Below are 16,255 nucleotides of genomic sequence, written 5' to 3'. Positions count from 1 at the left end.
TGCTTCTGAACTTCAGCCTGACAGATACAGACATTTATTCCTCTCTTTTGGGGGATTTATCTAGAAATCAAAAGTTCAGTTCAGATGCAAAGTAATCTGAAACCTGTGGTCACTATTGGCTCATATGAAATATCCAGTATATCAACTCTGATTTAGAGACATCTGTTTTTATTTACTTTCTGTAATTATCTTAAATGTATTTTACAGCAAAAAGGAACTCTATCCAAAACCATGAGCCAGCCACAATGTACTATGATGAAAGGTAAACAAAGCAAATCACTATTGTGTATCCCAGAATGGTTTTTATTTTTAAAGATGCCTTGGGGCTTTGACTCTTTTTGGGGAGAAGATTTTTGACACCAACACTTTTTGCTTCTTGAGATATTCATACGTACTCAAAAAAAAACCCTGGTTATTAACAGAAATGCTCAAACTCCAAACTCAGTGTGCCACCACTGGCCTTTCTTGAAGCTGAGAAAAGCAATGTCAGTATTTGTTATTGGGGGTTTTAATTCCCATAGTATTTGTCAGTGTGGATCCTTTCTGTCTCAGGCAAAAGATTAAGACATTCAGCACATCATCAACCTGGTTAGATTCAGCTGCAATTTCCCTTTTCTTCACCATCCTGAAAAGACAGTCCTGGTAGGCTCTATACAGCAGATGCTTCACTAGTTTCTGTTTAATAAAGACCTACACAGAAAACAGTTTCTTCTGAAACTTCTGTGGAAGGTGCCCAAATACAAGTAGGTGTGGATGATGGTGCTAATTGTTTTAGGAGACACTGTCAAAATAAACTGGCTTATATACCTCTCTAAGAAAAGCTGTAACAGATCCTATGAAGATGAAGTGGACTACCACTCTTCTAACACCAAAAGTCTCCCCTTTAGTCAAATTTGTCCTGCCTTCAACACTTTTCACAAGTCCAGGCAAATCTTAAGTTTTACTGCTTTTCATGGCAAAGCGTGTAATGCAGTTACATTGTTAACGTAGAATTCCGTACTGTGTACAGAACCTGCCGAAGACTGCTAAACTGTGAAATACAGTACCTATTGATACTGAAATGATAAATACAGAGCACTTGCATTATATTGAATAAAGTTACTAAATTATACTGGTGATAAAAAAGTTACTATGAAGGTATCCCTCAAACTAGTCTAGGAAGCAGAATTCAACAGAAGAAGAAAGCAGGTAAAAGGAGACACAGTTAAATGTATTTTACTTGCCTGAAGATGACATACTCCATATTGAAAAAATCTTGTTGTCATCCTCCTTTCTCAACAGAGCATCTAGTTATAAAACTTAAATGAAAGCTTCAAACTAAAATTGATATTGTGAAGTTAACTAACTTTCCTTTTCCTGCAGCAGTTCTAGATTAGGGCATAAAATACCTTGGGGCCGGAAGAAACTGCTAAACAAGTGGAAAACAAATGCAGCAGATAAACTACGAAAATTCCAAAGTACACCTGACAACAAGAATCTTGGTTGGAGCTAACACTGGGGGAAGTCTGCATGTGCCAGAAAGAGCTGAGAAGATTTTTAGAGAAAATCAATGGGTCACTGTTGAGTTTAGGAAATATACGTTCCTGGTGGAAGAAAGACAACGTAAACAAGTTACTGCACTCACACAAAAAAAAACCTCCTCAACCACAAGTCACATTACTCTACAAAGCAATGACAGTACTGGGGCTTAACTGCCCTAAGCTATACAGTAACAGCGAAGACGCACACACACAAACTTGAATCCAGAGGGCTTTAGGCACAGCCTCCACAAACAACTTACAGTAAAAATTCTATTCCATTTCATTTCAAGATCCTTCTGCAAAACGTTGCAGTGACCAAACTGCAAGTAATAAACCCATAAGAAAATATTTATCAACAAATAAGTGCAAGTGGCCATCTAAGAAGGCGGGCTGAAAGGCCTCTGAAGAGCTGAAAGGAGTTAAGACTTCACTGATCTAGGCACAACACAATTCCTGTACTTAGATACTGATACTTAACAGCTTAAATACCAATACCTAGTTGCTTAAACTCAATGGTGCTGTAAAGCACAGACCAGCTGATGCTGTTAAGAGTTATGACTAAAGAAATGAAAAGACCACATTAATTTGCTCTAAAGGCTTTTTAAAGATGTCAAGTTTAAGACTAACATCTTCTCATTACAGTTAACATTATTATTAAGTGACAACAGTCCTTCCCACCAAGGCTTTTGGAGATAGCCTGCTCTCTCCCTCATACATACTAGAGGCAAAAATTGGCCATAGCATGAGGGCAGATTCAAGCAATGCATGACAATTTATAATGGAGGCTCTTCTGTAACAGGTTATCACCACTCACAATTCACACATTTTCACTTATATTTACAGTAGATATAAGAAAAATATTCTGCCACTATAACTCTGTTGCAGAGCAACAATCTAATTTATTTTTCGTAAGTACTTTTGATCCTTGCTCTGTTGTATTTCTGTATGAGGTTAAGAAACAGAGCAGAAAAACAGGACCTGCTCCCAGATTAGAAGCTTTTAGGGCAACATTATCCAAACAGAAATATAAGGCCATTTTGCAGTGTAGACTTACTATAAGCCCAAACAGATACTTTACATTTCCAAGGGATGTTAAAATGTATCTCTTGTATTCCCTCTCCACAATTTTTATTTGTACTGCATGCGGCTTATATTGATTCATTCAGTCATTAACTAGTCATCATATAGATTAGGTGAGATCCCCTGCTTGCTATTCCGTAGGACTCAATATGCCAAGTCTTTGTTGGAAGACAGCAGGGTTTCATCTTATTCCTGAAGCATTATCTAGTTGCCACTGCTAAATGGCAGTGACCTGTGCTCCTGAAGTAAAACAAACCACATTAAACCTACTTTGAGGAGTTTTAGCCGTTTTCTGATAACATTCTCCCATACATAAGCCTACATTTGTCATACTTTGATCAATTACTTTAAGGTCAGCCTATGGCATTGAAGGCCACAAACACTGGATGTAAGCAGATGACAAAGCAGTGAAAGAAACGGAATGTATTTAATTGCGTGGGGGTGGCGGGAACCCCTCCCCTCCCAACAAAAATAAGCTTACTGTTATTTCAAAGACTGCACTGCCAGCCTCCAAGGAAAGGACAGCCTCTTAGATGTCTTGAGGCTATAAAGAAGTTTCACATTGTGCTGTTTTGAACTTCGATGACGGGATTTTTTTCCCCCAAAAAAGCGTTTGCAGGAAAACCACATACCTTGACTTTGACAAGTCTCTTTGCTGTCTTGATCTTGGCTTCACAGAAGGCTCCTCTATACTTCGCACTCACATCAGTGCCCACTGTTAGATACGGAGGCTCATCAATGGCCTGGAACAGAAAGGAAAACAACCGGGTTTTGATTACTGGACACTGGCAACATAGCTGTCATGGTCTCGCTAGCTCTTGTGGGCAAAGCATTACAAAACAGGCTAATAAAACTTAACTTGACAGCGTATCTGTATCACAATGACTACCGTAAACTGATACCTCAGTTGTCTGCAACCACATACACCTCCATCCAACCTCTGCACCATCTGAAGACACAGCAGATGACCAGTTCTGCTGCAATGGTGAAGGCCAACCAAGTGTTCTACCTTCTCCTGTAGTTGCCTCAAGATTTGATGAGTCTCATGAAGACACTGGTGTTCCTTTTCCTCAAACAATTAAGGTTCATTTTTCATTAGTAAGCAGAACAACTCTGAAGGGACTTTGCTTTTTCACTTTTGAATAAAGTAAATTACATAGGTGGGGGCTCACCAGGAGAGCGGCCCAAGGGGCAGAGCACAGTAGGAGAGTAACAGTAAGATAAAGGCACAATGAAGGTGAAGGGCCCAGACAAAAGACAAGCTTCTGTAACAAGCAACAGAGGAACAGGTGACACCCGAACAGGGAAACACAAAATAGAAGAGGAGAGAAATATGTATTTTTGGGGGCAGGAGAACATGGGTCTAATTAGTATGCAGAGTGAGCTCATGAAGGCTCTGTTCCTTCAAAGGAGGTCCATCTTCTCTGATACAGCCTCTCCTAGTGTAATCTAGGGGAGGATATCCTAGATAACTGAACCACCTATCACTTCATAGAATATGGATCAGAAGAGAGAAGGTAGAGGGTGACAAGCAAGAGTGAGGTATGTTTCCAAGAGCTGCAATCCTCCATGCAGCCCCAAATAAGAGCTGGGAAGAGAGATGTAAGTCCTTGTCTAAGCCCACATCATGTTTCTGTACCCCTATGGATTCAAACACAGCCTACAAGAGGCAACTGGCATATCCAGGCTCTTTGTGGGAAGGGTATAGAGGTGATATCCTTCGCAGGTCTCGGAGCTACTATTTGACACTGAGGTGCTTGCACTCAGCAGCAGGTAATTCCCACTGGCTGTTTCCAGCTCCAATATATCAGAAGTAAAGGCACGCAAGTATGTACCTGAATGCTTCAATGCATGATTTTTCAGAAATTTAAGTTTTGTGAAACTTGAAATTGAGAGACATGAGATGCTACAGTGGTTAACTCCATATTAATGATGTTTTTACCTTGACTCTGTTCAAGCCTACCTCTCATTTTCAGGTAACAGAATATATTTCAGAGTACTAGAAAACTGTTACCAATCTGCACTTGTTAAGACCACCAGAAACATGAATGCTCTAATGAATCCCTCCCTCTCTTTCTCTCTCTCTGCATGCAAGGTACATGACTGCATGCAGAGTAGTAGGATATACTACTCTGGTGGTAGTATATCCATGAACACATATCTGTTCCTATTCTAGAATTAATAACAATAAAACTCAACTGACATTAATGAGGTATCTGTTAAGAGTGTGGGGATTCTAAAACTCATTCCCTCCTTGCTTGTCTAACAATGTAAATAAATGTACTTGCCTTCAAGGCAGGCTCCAATGCTTTTCTCTTACTCCACTTGGAAGGATGCTGAAACAGGGACTCAGCAGTAAGACTTGGTTTTGCTTTGTACTCTCAGTACAGTGTACTAAGTAGTGGCTGCTTCACGCAGTACATATCTGAACACGGGAAAGCAGCGATGTATTCTCTTGCAAAGTCAGTAAAGCTCTGAGAGGGGAGCATCCCTCCTGCTCTCCCCCGCTCTTTAGTGAAGAAACTCTTTCAGCACTACAATGTTGATAGTCTTTCATGCCAGTTCATCTTCCACGCTTAAAAGCATGGAGTATTGAAATTACTTTAACAAGACAGACAGATCCCAGATGGGTCCACACATATGGACGTAACTAGACTTCTCCTATAAACAAACACTTCAAGAGCTGGTTGTGTCAGTATCAGTCTATACCTTCTTATACAGCCAAACAAACTATCTGAAAGACCAATTCATAATGTTAACTTACAGAAAATGAAGAATGCTTTTTCTTCACTACTACTGAGCATTTAACTAAAAGAAAAAGATGTCTACAATGCTGGGAACCAAGACAATCTGAAGTTCTGGTCTTTGTTTGGAAGTTTATGGCAGAGGAACAGGCAAGTCAACAATCAAACTTTAAAACACGATTTTAAATTCTTATTAAGAGTATAATCACCAATATTAGTGATTACTTTATCATTACTCTGGCTTATTTTTTAAAAGCCTCTTCCAAAAACAATATTCATTTGAAGAATGAAAAGCTGTAAGAATTTATTTCTGTTACTACCACACAAATTAACATCAATCCCTAGCCCAAATCTCCTAAAGTTACTTTTACAATAGCTAACTCCATTCACTGGAATGAGTTATTTGTATTTACCATTGTAAATAGAGTAATTTCAAAAGACTAGCAACCATATGGACCATTTGCTTACCGCTGTAGGTATGTTTACTAAAAATACAGTACTGGAGTAGCTTTTGAGAGGAAAATTTATACTGATGAAATGCATTTCTTTAACTACCACTATGAATCATTATACATTTTAAAATAACCACGTGAACTCTTCAGTGGATACATATAGGAAATTTTTCTGCAATTTTATTATTCCGCTGCAACAGAAATTATGTGGGCTTTTTTCCCCCCAACTCACTCAACTGAAATTTTCAAAATACTTCCCTCATTCTGACTGATAGTATCAGCTGAAAGCCGTAAGTTAAAACAACTAGCAAGATGTGTTGCATCACAGAGAATGCAAACCAGAAAAGTAAACAGTAATGATCAAAGTCTGGCATTAATTTCAGATAATCCTTACCAAGACTTTGTCATTTTCATGAACTCTGAGTCACCTGTTCTCAAGCAGATTTTATTCAATTCCACCAAAATTAGAGATTAAAATTAAGTATACAGCTATTTTTACCTTTCTGTTATCCCTTCTCTGCTTTGTGCTTACATCATTTAATAGACACCCTTCCACTCAGAGTGAATGTATCTTTGCCTATTTAATTTTGACATGCTTTGGCAAGATCTGTTTTTATTCTTTCTTTGCTTTTCAGTGCAGGTTACCAGAAAAAAATACTAAGTTAAAATGCAGCTAAAATCTGAGAACATAATTCAGTAATCTTGGAAAAGGTATTACAAACATATTGAAATTCTCTTAACAAGAAGCACTGCAGTGGTCTTTAAGGGGAAGGGGGAGACACAACATTGGACTACCCTACAATAAGAAGCTCTGAGCTTCTTAAAATTATTAAAGACTTCATTTTGAGATGACTACTAGTCTCATACGTTACTGTCTCCAAATCTCCGGGCTACAGTCTCAGCCTTCATTCTATTTTAAAACAAGGTACTCTGAATCTGCATTTACATTTTATATCAGAACATAATATCTACAAACTATAAAGTGCAAGAGAAGAATCATCTTTTCAGTAGCATATCATAAAACCATCAATAAACTTTTGCTCAACAGGAAAACTGAAAAGTATGCCCAGCACATGCCATCATCTGTTTATAATGAGATCATGAACTTCTTTCATTCAGAGCAGCTTCAATATACATCCCAGATTTCCTCTCTCTCAATGTTTCTATGTCCCTATACGTCTCTCGAACCATCCTTCCGTTCACACAGGAAGGAGGAGGAAGGGAAAAGTGAAGCTGGTGATAATCTCTAGGTTTGCTTTTTTTTTTTTTTTTTTTTTTTTTACTATCGGCAGACGACTATTTATTTAAGAGTCTCATCAAAACCACTCACCAACCAGGCGCTTACGTGAGGGATCACTATTTTGTTTGCACTAATGACTGAGGCCGGGCTACCAGAAGGGGAGCAGGCTCTGCTGGGTGACAACAGGAGATGGACATCCTTCTGCAGACAGAAACCGGTGGGGTGCTGTACCAGAGGCCTCGCTGCCCTGGGAGTGTGGGGCCGCAGTCAGGCTGGGGGCACGGAAGAGCTGTTTTGGAAAGAGACTGGGGCAAGACCTTCCCCAGCATTCGCTGAAGCGGGGTGCTGACTACTGGAAGCTGACCATTACCAGCGGTTTGAGCAGCTCCCCAACGAGCTGCAGCCAGCCGGTTCGATGCTCTGGCTGCGATGAGGCTGCCGGTGGAAAAGGGAGCCCGGGTGATTTTGCTCAGCTCGTTAGGGACGGCAGAACAGCAGACGGGACCAGCGTTTCCCCGGGGACCCGCCTGGCAGCCGCGGGGCGCAGGTGCAGGGCCAGCCCGGCCAGCGCCGCCGCGGGCCCTGCCGCTTTAAGAGGAGGGGCCCGAGCCGGGAAGCTGCCAGAAGTTTCTGGCTGCCCGAGCCGGGGCCGAGCGCTGCCGGCCGCCCGCCCGCGCTCCCCGAAGGCGCCCGGGGCTCCGGCAGATTAAGCGCGGATTGCCGTTAAACTAAATTCGTCCCCTTAAGGCGATTGCCGGGTAAAGCCGCACGCAAGGCTTCCCGGGAGCAGGCTGCCGCAGGGGCCGTGCCCCGCCGCCGCCGGGCACCGGCAGGGCCGACCCCCGGGGTCCGCCGGTACCGCTTCCTACCCTGCACCTCGGCCCGCCTCGCCCGGGGAAACCGGAGCGGCGGCGGGCGGGCCCTGCCACCGGGCGGTACGGGCAAGCGGCTGCCGCCGCCGCCTTCGCCCAGCTCCGCCGCCGCCGGGACCTGAAATCCCTGGGAGCCGTGGCTGCGGGTCTGCAGCTCCTCCGGAACAGCACCAAAACGCCTAGGATGCGGCGTGTCATCCTGCATCGACAGCCAAAAACCCACCGCAACAACTCCCGGCCTTCTCCTGGGTGAGCAAGAAGGGATAAAAAGAAAAGGGCTTCCTGCCGTTTTGCACCTCCCTTTAGGAAATCCAGACTAATAATGGGCAACCGCCATGCTGCTGCTACTACTACTACGTAATTTCGTTTTATTAATGGAAACAGGAGGAATAGTTTCTTTGCTATCACAATTCACGACTGCTGTGGATGGACGGGATTTTCTATATGCAGCACAGGCTGCCGCAGCTGAAAAGCTGGTTTACCACTTAAATAAGGAGCAGTCTCTAAGTGACCAGTCAGCAATTTCCACCAATTCAGTGGCTGAATTTTCTTTGGCAGGCAAAGCGGGCTGCTGGAAGGGTTCCACTCCAGCCTTCGAGCTGATTATACTTGGAAGGACTGATAAATGGCTAGATGCCCACAACATAAAACAACCTGCACATCTTCTGAATCTGGACATTTACATGGGTATTAATAGTTCTGGTCTTTCAAGGCCGAGGGAGGAAACACACAGACCCCTCCAGAGCACTTTGGAATAAACATTTTAATATTGCAATCTAAAATGGTAGCATCATGCTTTTACATACCTTTTAAGGCTGTTAAAGAGGTCAGTTTTCCAGTTTTTCTAGACATTTAGATATTTTCCATCTACGTGGGATGAAATCATCCTCACACCTCCTCTTTCAACTGTGCTGCATTACTATATTCAAATTCCTTTGTAAAGTCTGTCATTGCCATACAGCAGCTGATAAAATTGCTTTACATTGTCCTTTGCCTATAAGCACGTCTAATACAGTGCGTGTGAATATATTATTTCTGTCTCCTAATCTGTATTCCTCTGCACCACACACAGGATGTTCCAAGTAAACCACATGAAAACAAGATTAAGTGTTCAATCTAGAAACATAGCAGACATGCTTAGTAGGAAAGCCTGCAGGACTGCTTTCAGATTAACAGGCAAAGAGAAAACTGGGTCTGTACCTTCCCTTTGTCTATCATATATACAAAGTTTGAAAAGCCAGGATTTCAGCTTGTATTAAACATCTAAAAGGCAGCATTTATCTACTCTGCAAGACTCCCGAGTCAAGAAACTAGTGAAACATTTTCAAGAAGCAAAAAACCCAAACACACAAAACTCCAATCCCACAACTACTGAAAATAAGGGACCGGTTTTAGTTTTTAGTTTTCAGATGGAAATTTAACATGTTTATTTTCAATAACCAGTGTTCAGAAAAAGCTTATTAAAGATTCAAGACCCTCTCTCCCCCCACCAGGCATCCAAATTAAAAAAGAAACATCATAAGGCTCAACATCTAGGTTTTTCTTCTCATTCACATTAAGCAAGATGAACAGTGGCAAAACTTTTTTATGCTGTCAACAGTAATTTGAAGTTATCTTCCCAAAGGAAATGTTTTCTCATGGTTTCAGCATCTTCCATAATTTAAGATGGAGGCAACCAGTTTGCAAGAGGAAGCATCACATACATACTCGACTATTCCAATTACAGTCATCCCCAGTCCCACAGTGGGAAAACCTACCAATAATAACCCACTACTTCAACCCAAAACCCAGCCAGATCCTTAAGTCTTATAATGAAGGGCAAAAGTTTCACATAGCCAGTAACTTAAACTCCCATTCCATCCTGCAGAATTAGCAGCCACCCCAAAGTCATTCAACAGGGTTTCAGAAACTTTGGGGCAATGAAGGCTTGAAAAGACTCAGTTTTCAAAAATAGGATTTTTTTAAAAACAGGGGTAAATCCAACATCTCCTAGGCAAGTTCTGAAGAACTGCTTTCATGAAAACAGGTGAAAAAACGCAGAAAGAAACCATTAAAAAACTTTCTTCCCAATTACTAAGATATTTAACTTAAATAAAGATTATTACCTTAAATATTTTCAAACTGCAGTAAGTTGCACCCAATAGCAGCGATCTGCCCACACACTGCAGAATCAATCTCTTAATAAACAAAACTACTGAGTGTAATTTAGAGTACAAGATTTTGCTTATAGCTCAACCTGCCATGGTTAGGAAGACACTCAACTTCACAGTAATAGCAGACATCTTCAGGAAAGAACTATTACTATAGCACATTTAATATACTCAATTTGGCAGATAATATATTTATAGTTGATTTCATATAACTCATGTATTTTCAGAGCAACAAAGATGAGAAACTTCTAAAACCTTTCTACAAACCTTATGTTACTGAGGCACATAACTCCTCGGACACAAACGCAATATCTGAAACAAAGATTGAAGCCCAGAAGATAAAAAACTCCTTTAAAAGAGTAAATCCACTGGCCCATCTTCCACCTCCCAGAAATGAGAACACTGCAACAGGAAACAGGAAGAATTTTTCTGGAAACTTGCAAACTACAACATAGAATGAAGGGCAGTGATGTTTTTCATATGAAAAGGCTATTACATGAAAGGCCAAGAGTAAGAGTGTGCTTTAGGCAAATTTTCTTCTGGCTGAAAATCAGACTTTGGCTTGATTTTTCGGTTCTGTTACTGTTGTACATTTCAGAGAAAGGCAAAACCAGTAATTTTGAAATTTCTGAAGGAAAATGGTTCAAAGTTATCAACATTTTGCCCACAAATCAAAATTACAGTAGGAACATCATGATCAAACTGAACATTTCTAAATTAAAAAAAAAGGGGGAGGGTTTGTAATGAAACCTATTTAAAGATTCAATTTAAAATCTACAGGAAGTTTCAAGTAACATTTCACCAGTCTTGTAAGCAAACATTATACAGTATATAATTGTGGCAAAAAGGTTTTTTTCCCTTTTCTCTCTCTCTCCCCTGCTCCCCCCGCCTCAAGTTCGAAGTTACCAGAACCTAGCACACCCATGTCTGGAAGTACTAAACCAACTTCTGACAGCTTTAGCGTTCTCTACAAGTGCAAAGGGGATATTTTCTTTATTTCAAATTATTCAGTTAGATCAGTTCAATGCCTAGCTTAAAGTCCTTAAAAACTTGAAAAGGTGCAAAAGCTGATCTTCTTCTCTGAATAAAAATGAGCTATGTGGAAAAGATTTACAGGTTCTAAGGTCACGCAGGACCAAGTGACCCAAAACAAGAGGTTCAATTCAGTAACCACAGGTAATATTTCCTTTATTTAATGCATCTGTTTTAAATGCAAAATGGATTTTCATTATTTTTACTTGTCTGTATAAAGTTGAATTTGTATGAACTAATGTCATGATTTAACCCCAGCTGGTAACTAAGCACCATGCAGCCACTCACTCACTTTCCCCCCAGCCAGTGGGATGGGGGAGAGAACTGGGGCAAGAAAAGTAAAACTCGTGGGTTGAAATAAGAACAGTTTAATAGGACAGAAAGGAAGAAACTAATAATGATAATAACAATAATAAAATTACACGACTAATAAAAGGATTGGAATATACAAAACAAGTGACACACAATGCAATTGCTCACCACTTACCAACTGATGCCCAGTTAGTTCCCGAGCAGCAACCCCCCCCCCAGGCCATCACTCCCAGCTTTATATGCTGAGCATGACATCATATGGTCTGGAATATCCCTTGGTCATTTGGGGTCAGCTGTCCTGGCTGTGTACTGTCCCAAATTCTTGTGCACCCCCAGCCTACTCACTGGTGGGGTGGGGTGGGGTGAGAAGCAGAAAAGGCCTTGACTCTGCATAAGCACTGCTCAGCAGCAAGGAAAACATCCCTGTGTTACCAACACTGTTTTCAACACAAATCCAAAACATAGCCCCATACTAGCTCCTGTGAAGAAAATTAACTCTATCCCAGTCAAAACCAGCACAATTAGTAATCCCATTACTTTTGGGGGGGTTTTCTGGGGAACTACGCTAAACTGATGGACAGAATTACAAAAGTATTTTAATTTTACTCAGAAAATGAGAAAGATTTCAAATTAAAATATTTAAAAGTCAGTCTATCCTAATAATTGTCAAAGAGCAACTTGATTCTCCATCCAGAAGTTTACTGAGTGGTATCATTTCCAAACATTCAAACTGTAATCACCTCATTTCCTATTCAAAACAGAAAATCCAGAAAGGTGACTATGCTTAAAAAAAAATACAGTATGTAGATTTTTTTTTTTTCCCCCTACCACACTGAATAAAACCCACTGAATTCTGATTCTGTTCCTAATTTGGTCACAGACTTCCTGCACAACAATGCAACCCAGCAGGCATGTACCAAATTTCAAGTTGCAGAATGGGGCTAATGCATATCTTACTCAAAGGCGAGTAGGCATTTCTCTAGCACTTTCAGACCTAAGAATAGAAACCCATATTCTTTCTATCACTATAGCATATCACTCTATAAAATGTTTTATTTAATCAAACACTCCAGAACTGCTGATCTAAAAATAATGCTAATTCTTTACAATTCCTTCTGTAGGTCTCTTCTCTTGTTCTGTATTGCTGAAAGACCACATGAAGGAAAGATATTTTGAATGCCTGCTCCCACAATATCCCCTTGAATATAAAATCTTTTTCAAAGTACATCATTGCTATAGCTACCAGGTTGCAATTTTTCTGTAAGGTTTAACCAAATATTCAAATTATTTAGCATTAGAGTTTAGTACTACAAATAGTGCAACTTCATTAATTTTGGTCAGACTTCTTTTGTATGTTCCAAGTGAAGTCTGAACATTAAGTTTCTACATATGTAGAGATAAAAAAGTAACAATTAACTTGAAATAATGAGCTTCTCAATGAAGACTTCTCTTTTAGTCACAGATATCTGAAAGATGTCTTTCAGATTTCACGTCTTTAGTGCAAGAACCAAAAAGCATTCAAGTATGAAGAATTTCAAGACAAAAAAGGAAGCAAATCAATAACGTGTTATTAGAAGGTAAAATAATTTAGTAAAAAGGACGTCCTTAGTACCTGTTTTGCACTTGAAAATAAGTTAGATTAAATCTTCCCCTTGACAAACACTCTTTTTCCAACTAAAAGCTTCAGGTAATGCTTAGGAGCATTATTTAAATTACTAGGTCTGGATAACTTGCCTCAGTTTTAAAAATGTGCCACAATTCTGTCTAGAGATGCTGCTTATGTTATGAAAAACTTGGGATGTTTCAAAGCACTGAAAAGAATGATATGATAATGATATGCTTGTGTTACAAATGGATTGGAACAAAGATTATTTGATAGTTTAATCAAACAAACCAGTCCAGGCTGTTCCTGAGCAAAATAATGAAGTGACTAATATAGCATTATGTGAAGTCTGAAAAATCAAGTCAATGAAATCTCAAAGAGAAAAACAACCCACTGTTTTTAAAACAATTTGATAATTTTTTGGCAGTATTTCTAGTTCCAGTCAAAGATAATTTAATGATTGTTTACTTTTTAATAAGTTAGTTCTAAAAAAATTCAGCATAACAGTATACAGAACAGGAAAACCTATGCATGTGAAAGGAACTGTTTGTATTCTACAGAAAATCTGTTCTAGATAACTGATAAAAATACTGTCATTTTGCTTGACAGAAGAATATAGTACTTTAGATACTAAAACTGATAGCAAGAACAAGAATGGTGAATAGAAATAAAAATCAGATCATTATCTTAGAATGTTGGGGTTTCTTCCACTGAAATTGTAGCATATTAAGCTTCTGTTTTAAAAGTATTTTCCACTGTGTAAATTTCAGAAGCAAATTCATACCAAGTTGAAAAACTGAACCTTAAAAAAAAACAAAACACCAAAGCAAACCATAAACCATGACTGCCTTTTCTACAAATACAAAAGAAAATGTCTTGCCTTGGTTTATTTCTGTACTTAGTACAACACTTTCTAAACTAATTATTGGTAAGGAAAAGGGGGGAGGATTTATTTTTATTCCTAGATTAGAACAGAAACAGAAAGCTGAAGGGATGACGTTCTAATTCAAAATCCCGCAGCAGAATGAGATTTCTCAAATGTTGACCCAACTCAATTCACTAACTACAGCTATGTTTTTCTTAGTCTTATAATGTTTAAACATGTATTGATAAAATTCTATTTTGAAATTTTAATCATTTATTTTTAAGATGTTATTTTGTATATTTGTATGAAATCATGACTGTAGCTGATCTGTAACTTAATATAAAGGACTTTTTTTAATATCACAGTAAAATATAACAGAATAACACATTAAATTACATCATTACTCTGGTAAAAAAAAAAAAATCATGTAGCCTTTGGATTTGGTTTTTGCCACTGTTGCTAACTAGGAGAACGATGGGGGAGTACCAAAAGTAACATCAAAGCTACATGCAGCTGTCCACAAATATGAAACAAAACAATGTAAATATGAAACAAAGTGAAATTACAGCATTTTTCTTATTAAGAATCAATCCCTTCTAAAGACAGATAATTTAGTAAATTAAACACCACCAATCTACACATCAAAGCTATGCACAAATCCAAGCATTCAGGAGCTAAGAACACGTGCACTGTAGTTCTACAGACAAAATATGTTTGTAGCAGATAGCCAACTGTACACAAGAGTCTGCCGAAAGCACAGCAGTATAAAATGTCTAACACCATCCAGCAACACAAGAAATTTTAGACAGGAGAGGGGATTTTTAACTCTGCCACGCTCCCTCAACTGCTGCCCAGTCATTCAGTGTAGAACTGCTGGCCAGGGACAAGACATTCAGAAAGAACTACGAAAATTAGTTTAGAAAATACCTACAAAGAGACTGAAATAACTTAAAGTAACCACTTTATTGAAGATTCAATTAGGATGGATGAGATTCCTGGGATAAACAAACAAAAACTTAATTACACATAAAAGGTTATCAAGGCCATTCCTCTTAGTAGGATCATTTTAGCTGTATTATTCATAACAAATGTCTGTCATATGTATTCTTTAATTCAGGAGTGAATATTCCACACTGCCTGCACACAACATTCCAGTGCTTACAGAGTTTTTCATGATACCTCATCTAAATATTCCTTGCTGCTGTTATTGTCTTATCAATACTGCACATGGACACCTGTGTGCTTCTGCTTTGCAGCTTTCAAGAGATACAACTCCTTAGAGTAATCTCTAAAAGTAAAAAAAACCAAAACCCCAAGTTATTGTGTAAATTTTACCTCTGAGGCCATATTTTTAAGACACCCTGTATTTCTAATTGCTTTCCTCTAGAGTTTAATTTAATTACATCACATATTTCTTCAAGTTGGTGCCCAAAAATGGACACAGGTATGGCCTAATTGATTGCAAGAGAAGCAAACAGATTATTTCACACAATTTTCAAATAATACTTCAACATTCCAGCATGACATTTGCCTTTTTGGCACAACTATGACATTGCCTCATGTTTCATTTATTTTTTGGCTCTTTTTCCCCAAGAACTGCCCCCCAGGGGAGGAGGAAATAGCATGCAGCATGTTCCATTTTCAATAGCAGCTAACTGTTAATGTGGCACATACCATACCATGAAACTCTAGCAAGTGTGCTGACTGTTGATGGCTCCCCAGCTTAGCCTGTTGGCTGTCTTCAATCCCAGACACTAAAACCTTAGATTAAAAGGCAGCTAGTGCAAAGTTTTCGATTCTGTCCTGGGAATCTTGGCTTATTGAATAAAGCACCCATCTCACTCCTCCAGATGATCTGGACTACTGCAAATCTGTGACACAAACCACCTCAAAGGAAATGGGATGCCTGAACGAGTCATAGGTGCTTGCAGACAGGTCCTGTGCTAACCATCCAACAGATTCTACCGTACTTCATAAAGCACTCTTACCTGACTAATTCTCTTTCTGCCCAGCAGACAGAAGAACATCCAGTCCCACATGCCTGCACATTCATAATACAAAGGAGACTTCTGCAGTGCCATCACTCGTACTGACAAGTATAGCAAACACCCACAGGTTAGCTAGCTACAGTCCTTCACCAGATTTGGCCTACAGTGTCAGACTAAAGTGCTCGTTCATTGCATAGGAAAGAAGCAATATTGCCAAGATGTTGTAATCTTGCAGTCTAGGGCATTAAAAAAATCCCCTGGCTTCAGGATGAACAGAGCTTTTAGGTTTAAAAAAAAAAGGATGTTAATATTCTGTGTAACTAGTTACTTGAAGAGATCGTAAGGGTTGAAATAAATATTCCATCTCTTTGAGGCTTTAAGTCAACAGTCTTACTAA

General features: G+C 39.3%; 1 protein-coding gene across 1 annotated transcript in view; it reads right to left on the bottom strand.

Moving 5' to 3' along the window:
- Positions 1-16,255, bottom strand: part of ARID4B (AT-rich interaction domain 4B) — a 92,889-nt gene that overhangs the window by 58,499 nt on the left and 18,135 nt on the right. The window contains 1 exon segment of the mRNA XM_069800722.1: positions 3,233-3,343. Within this exon segment, the coding sequence (XP_069656823.1) occupies positions 3,233-3,343 (111 nt within the window).

The sequence above is a fragment of the Haliaeetus albicilla genome, chromosome 13 (assembly GCF_947461875.1).
Source record: "Haliaeetus albicilla chromosome 13, bHalAlb1.1, whole genome shotgun sequence".
Lineage (NCBI taxonomy): Eukaryota > Metazoa > Chordata > Aves > Accipitriformes > Accipitridae > Haliaeetus > Haliaeetus albicilla.
This window is presented reverse-complemented; position numbering and strand designations above follow the sequence as displayed.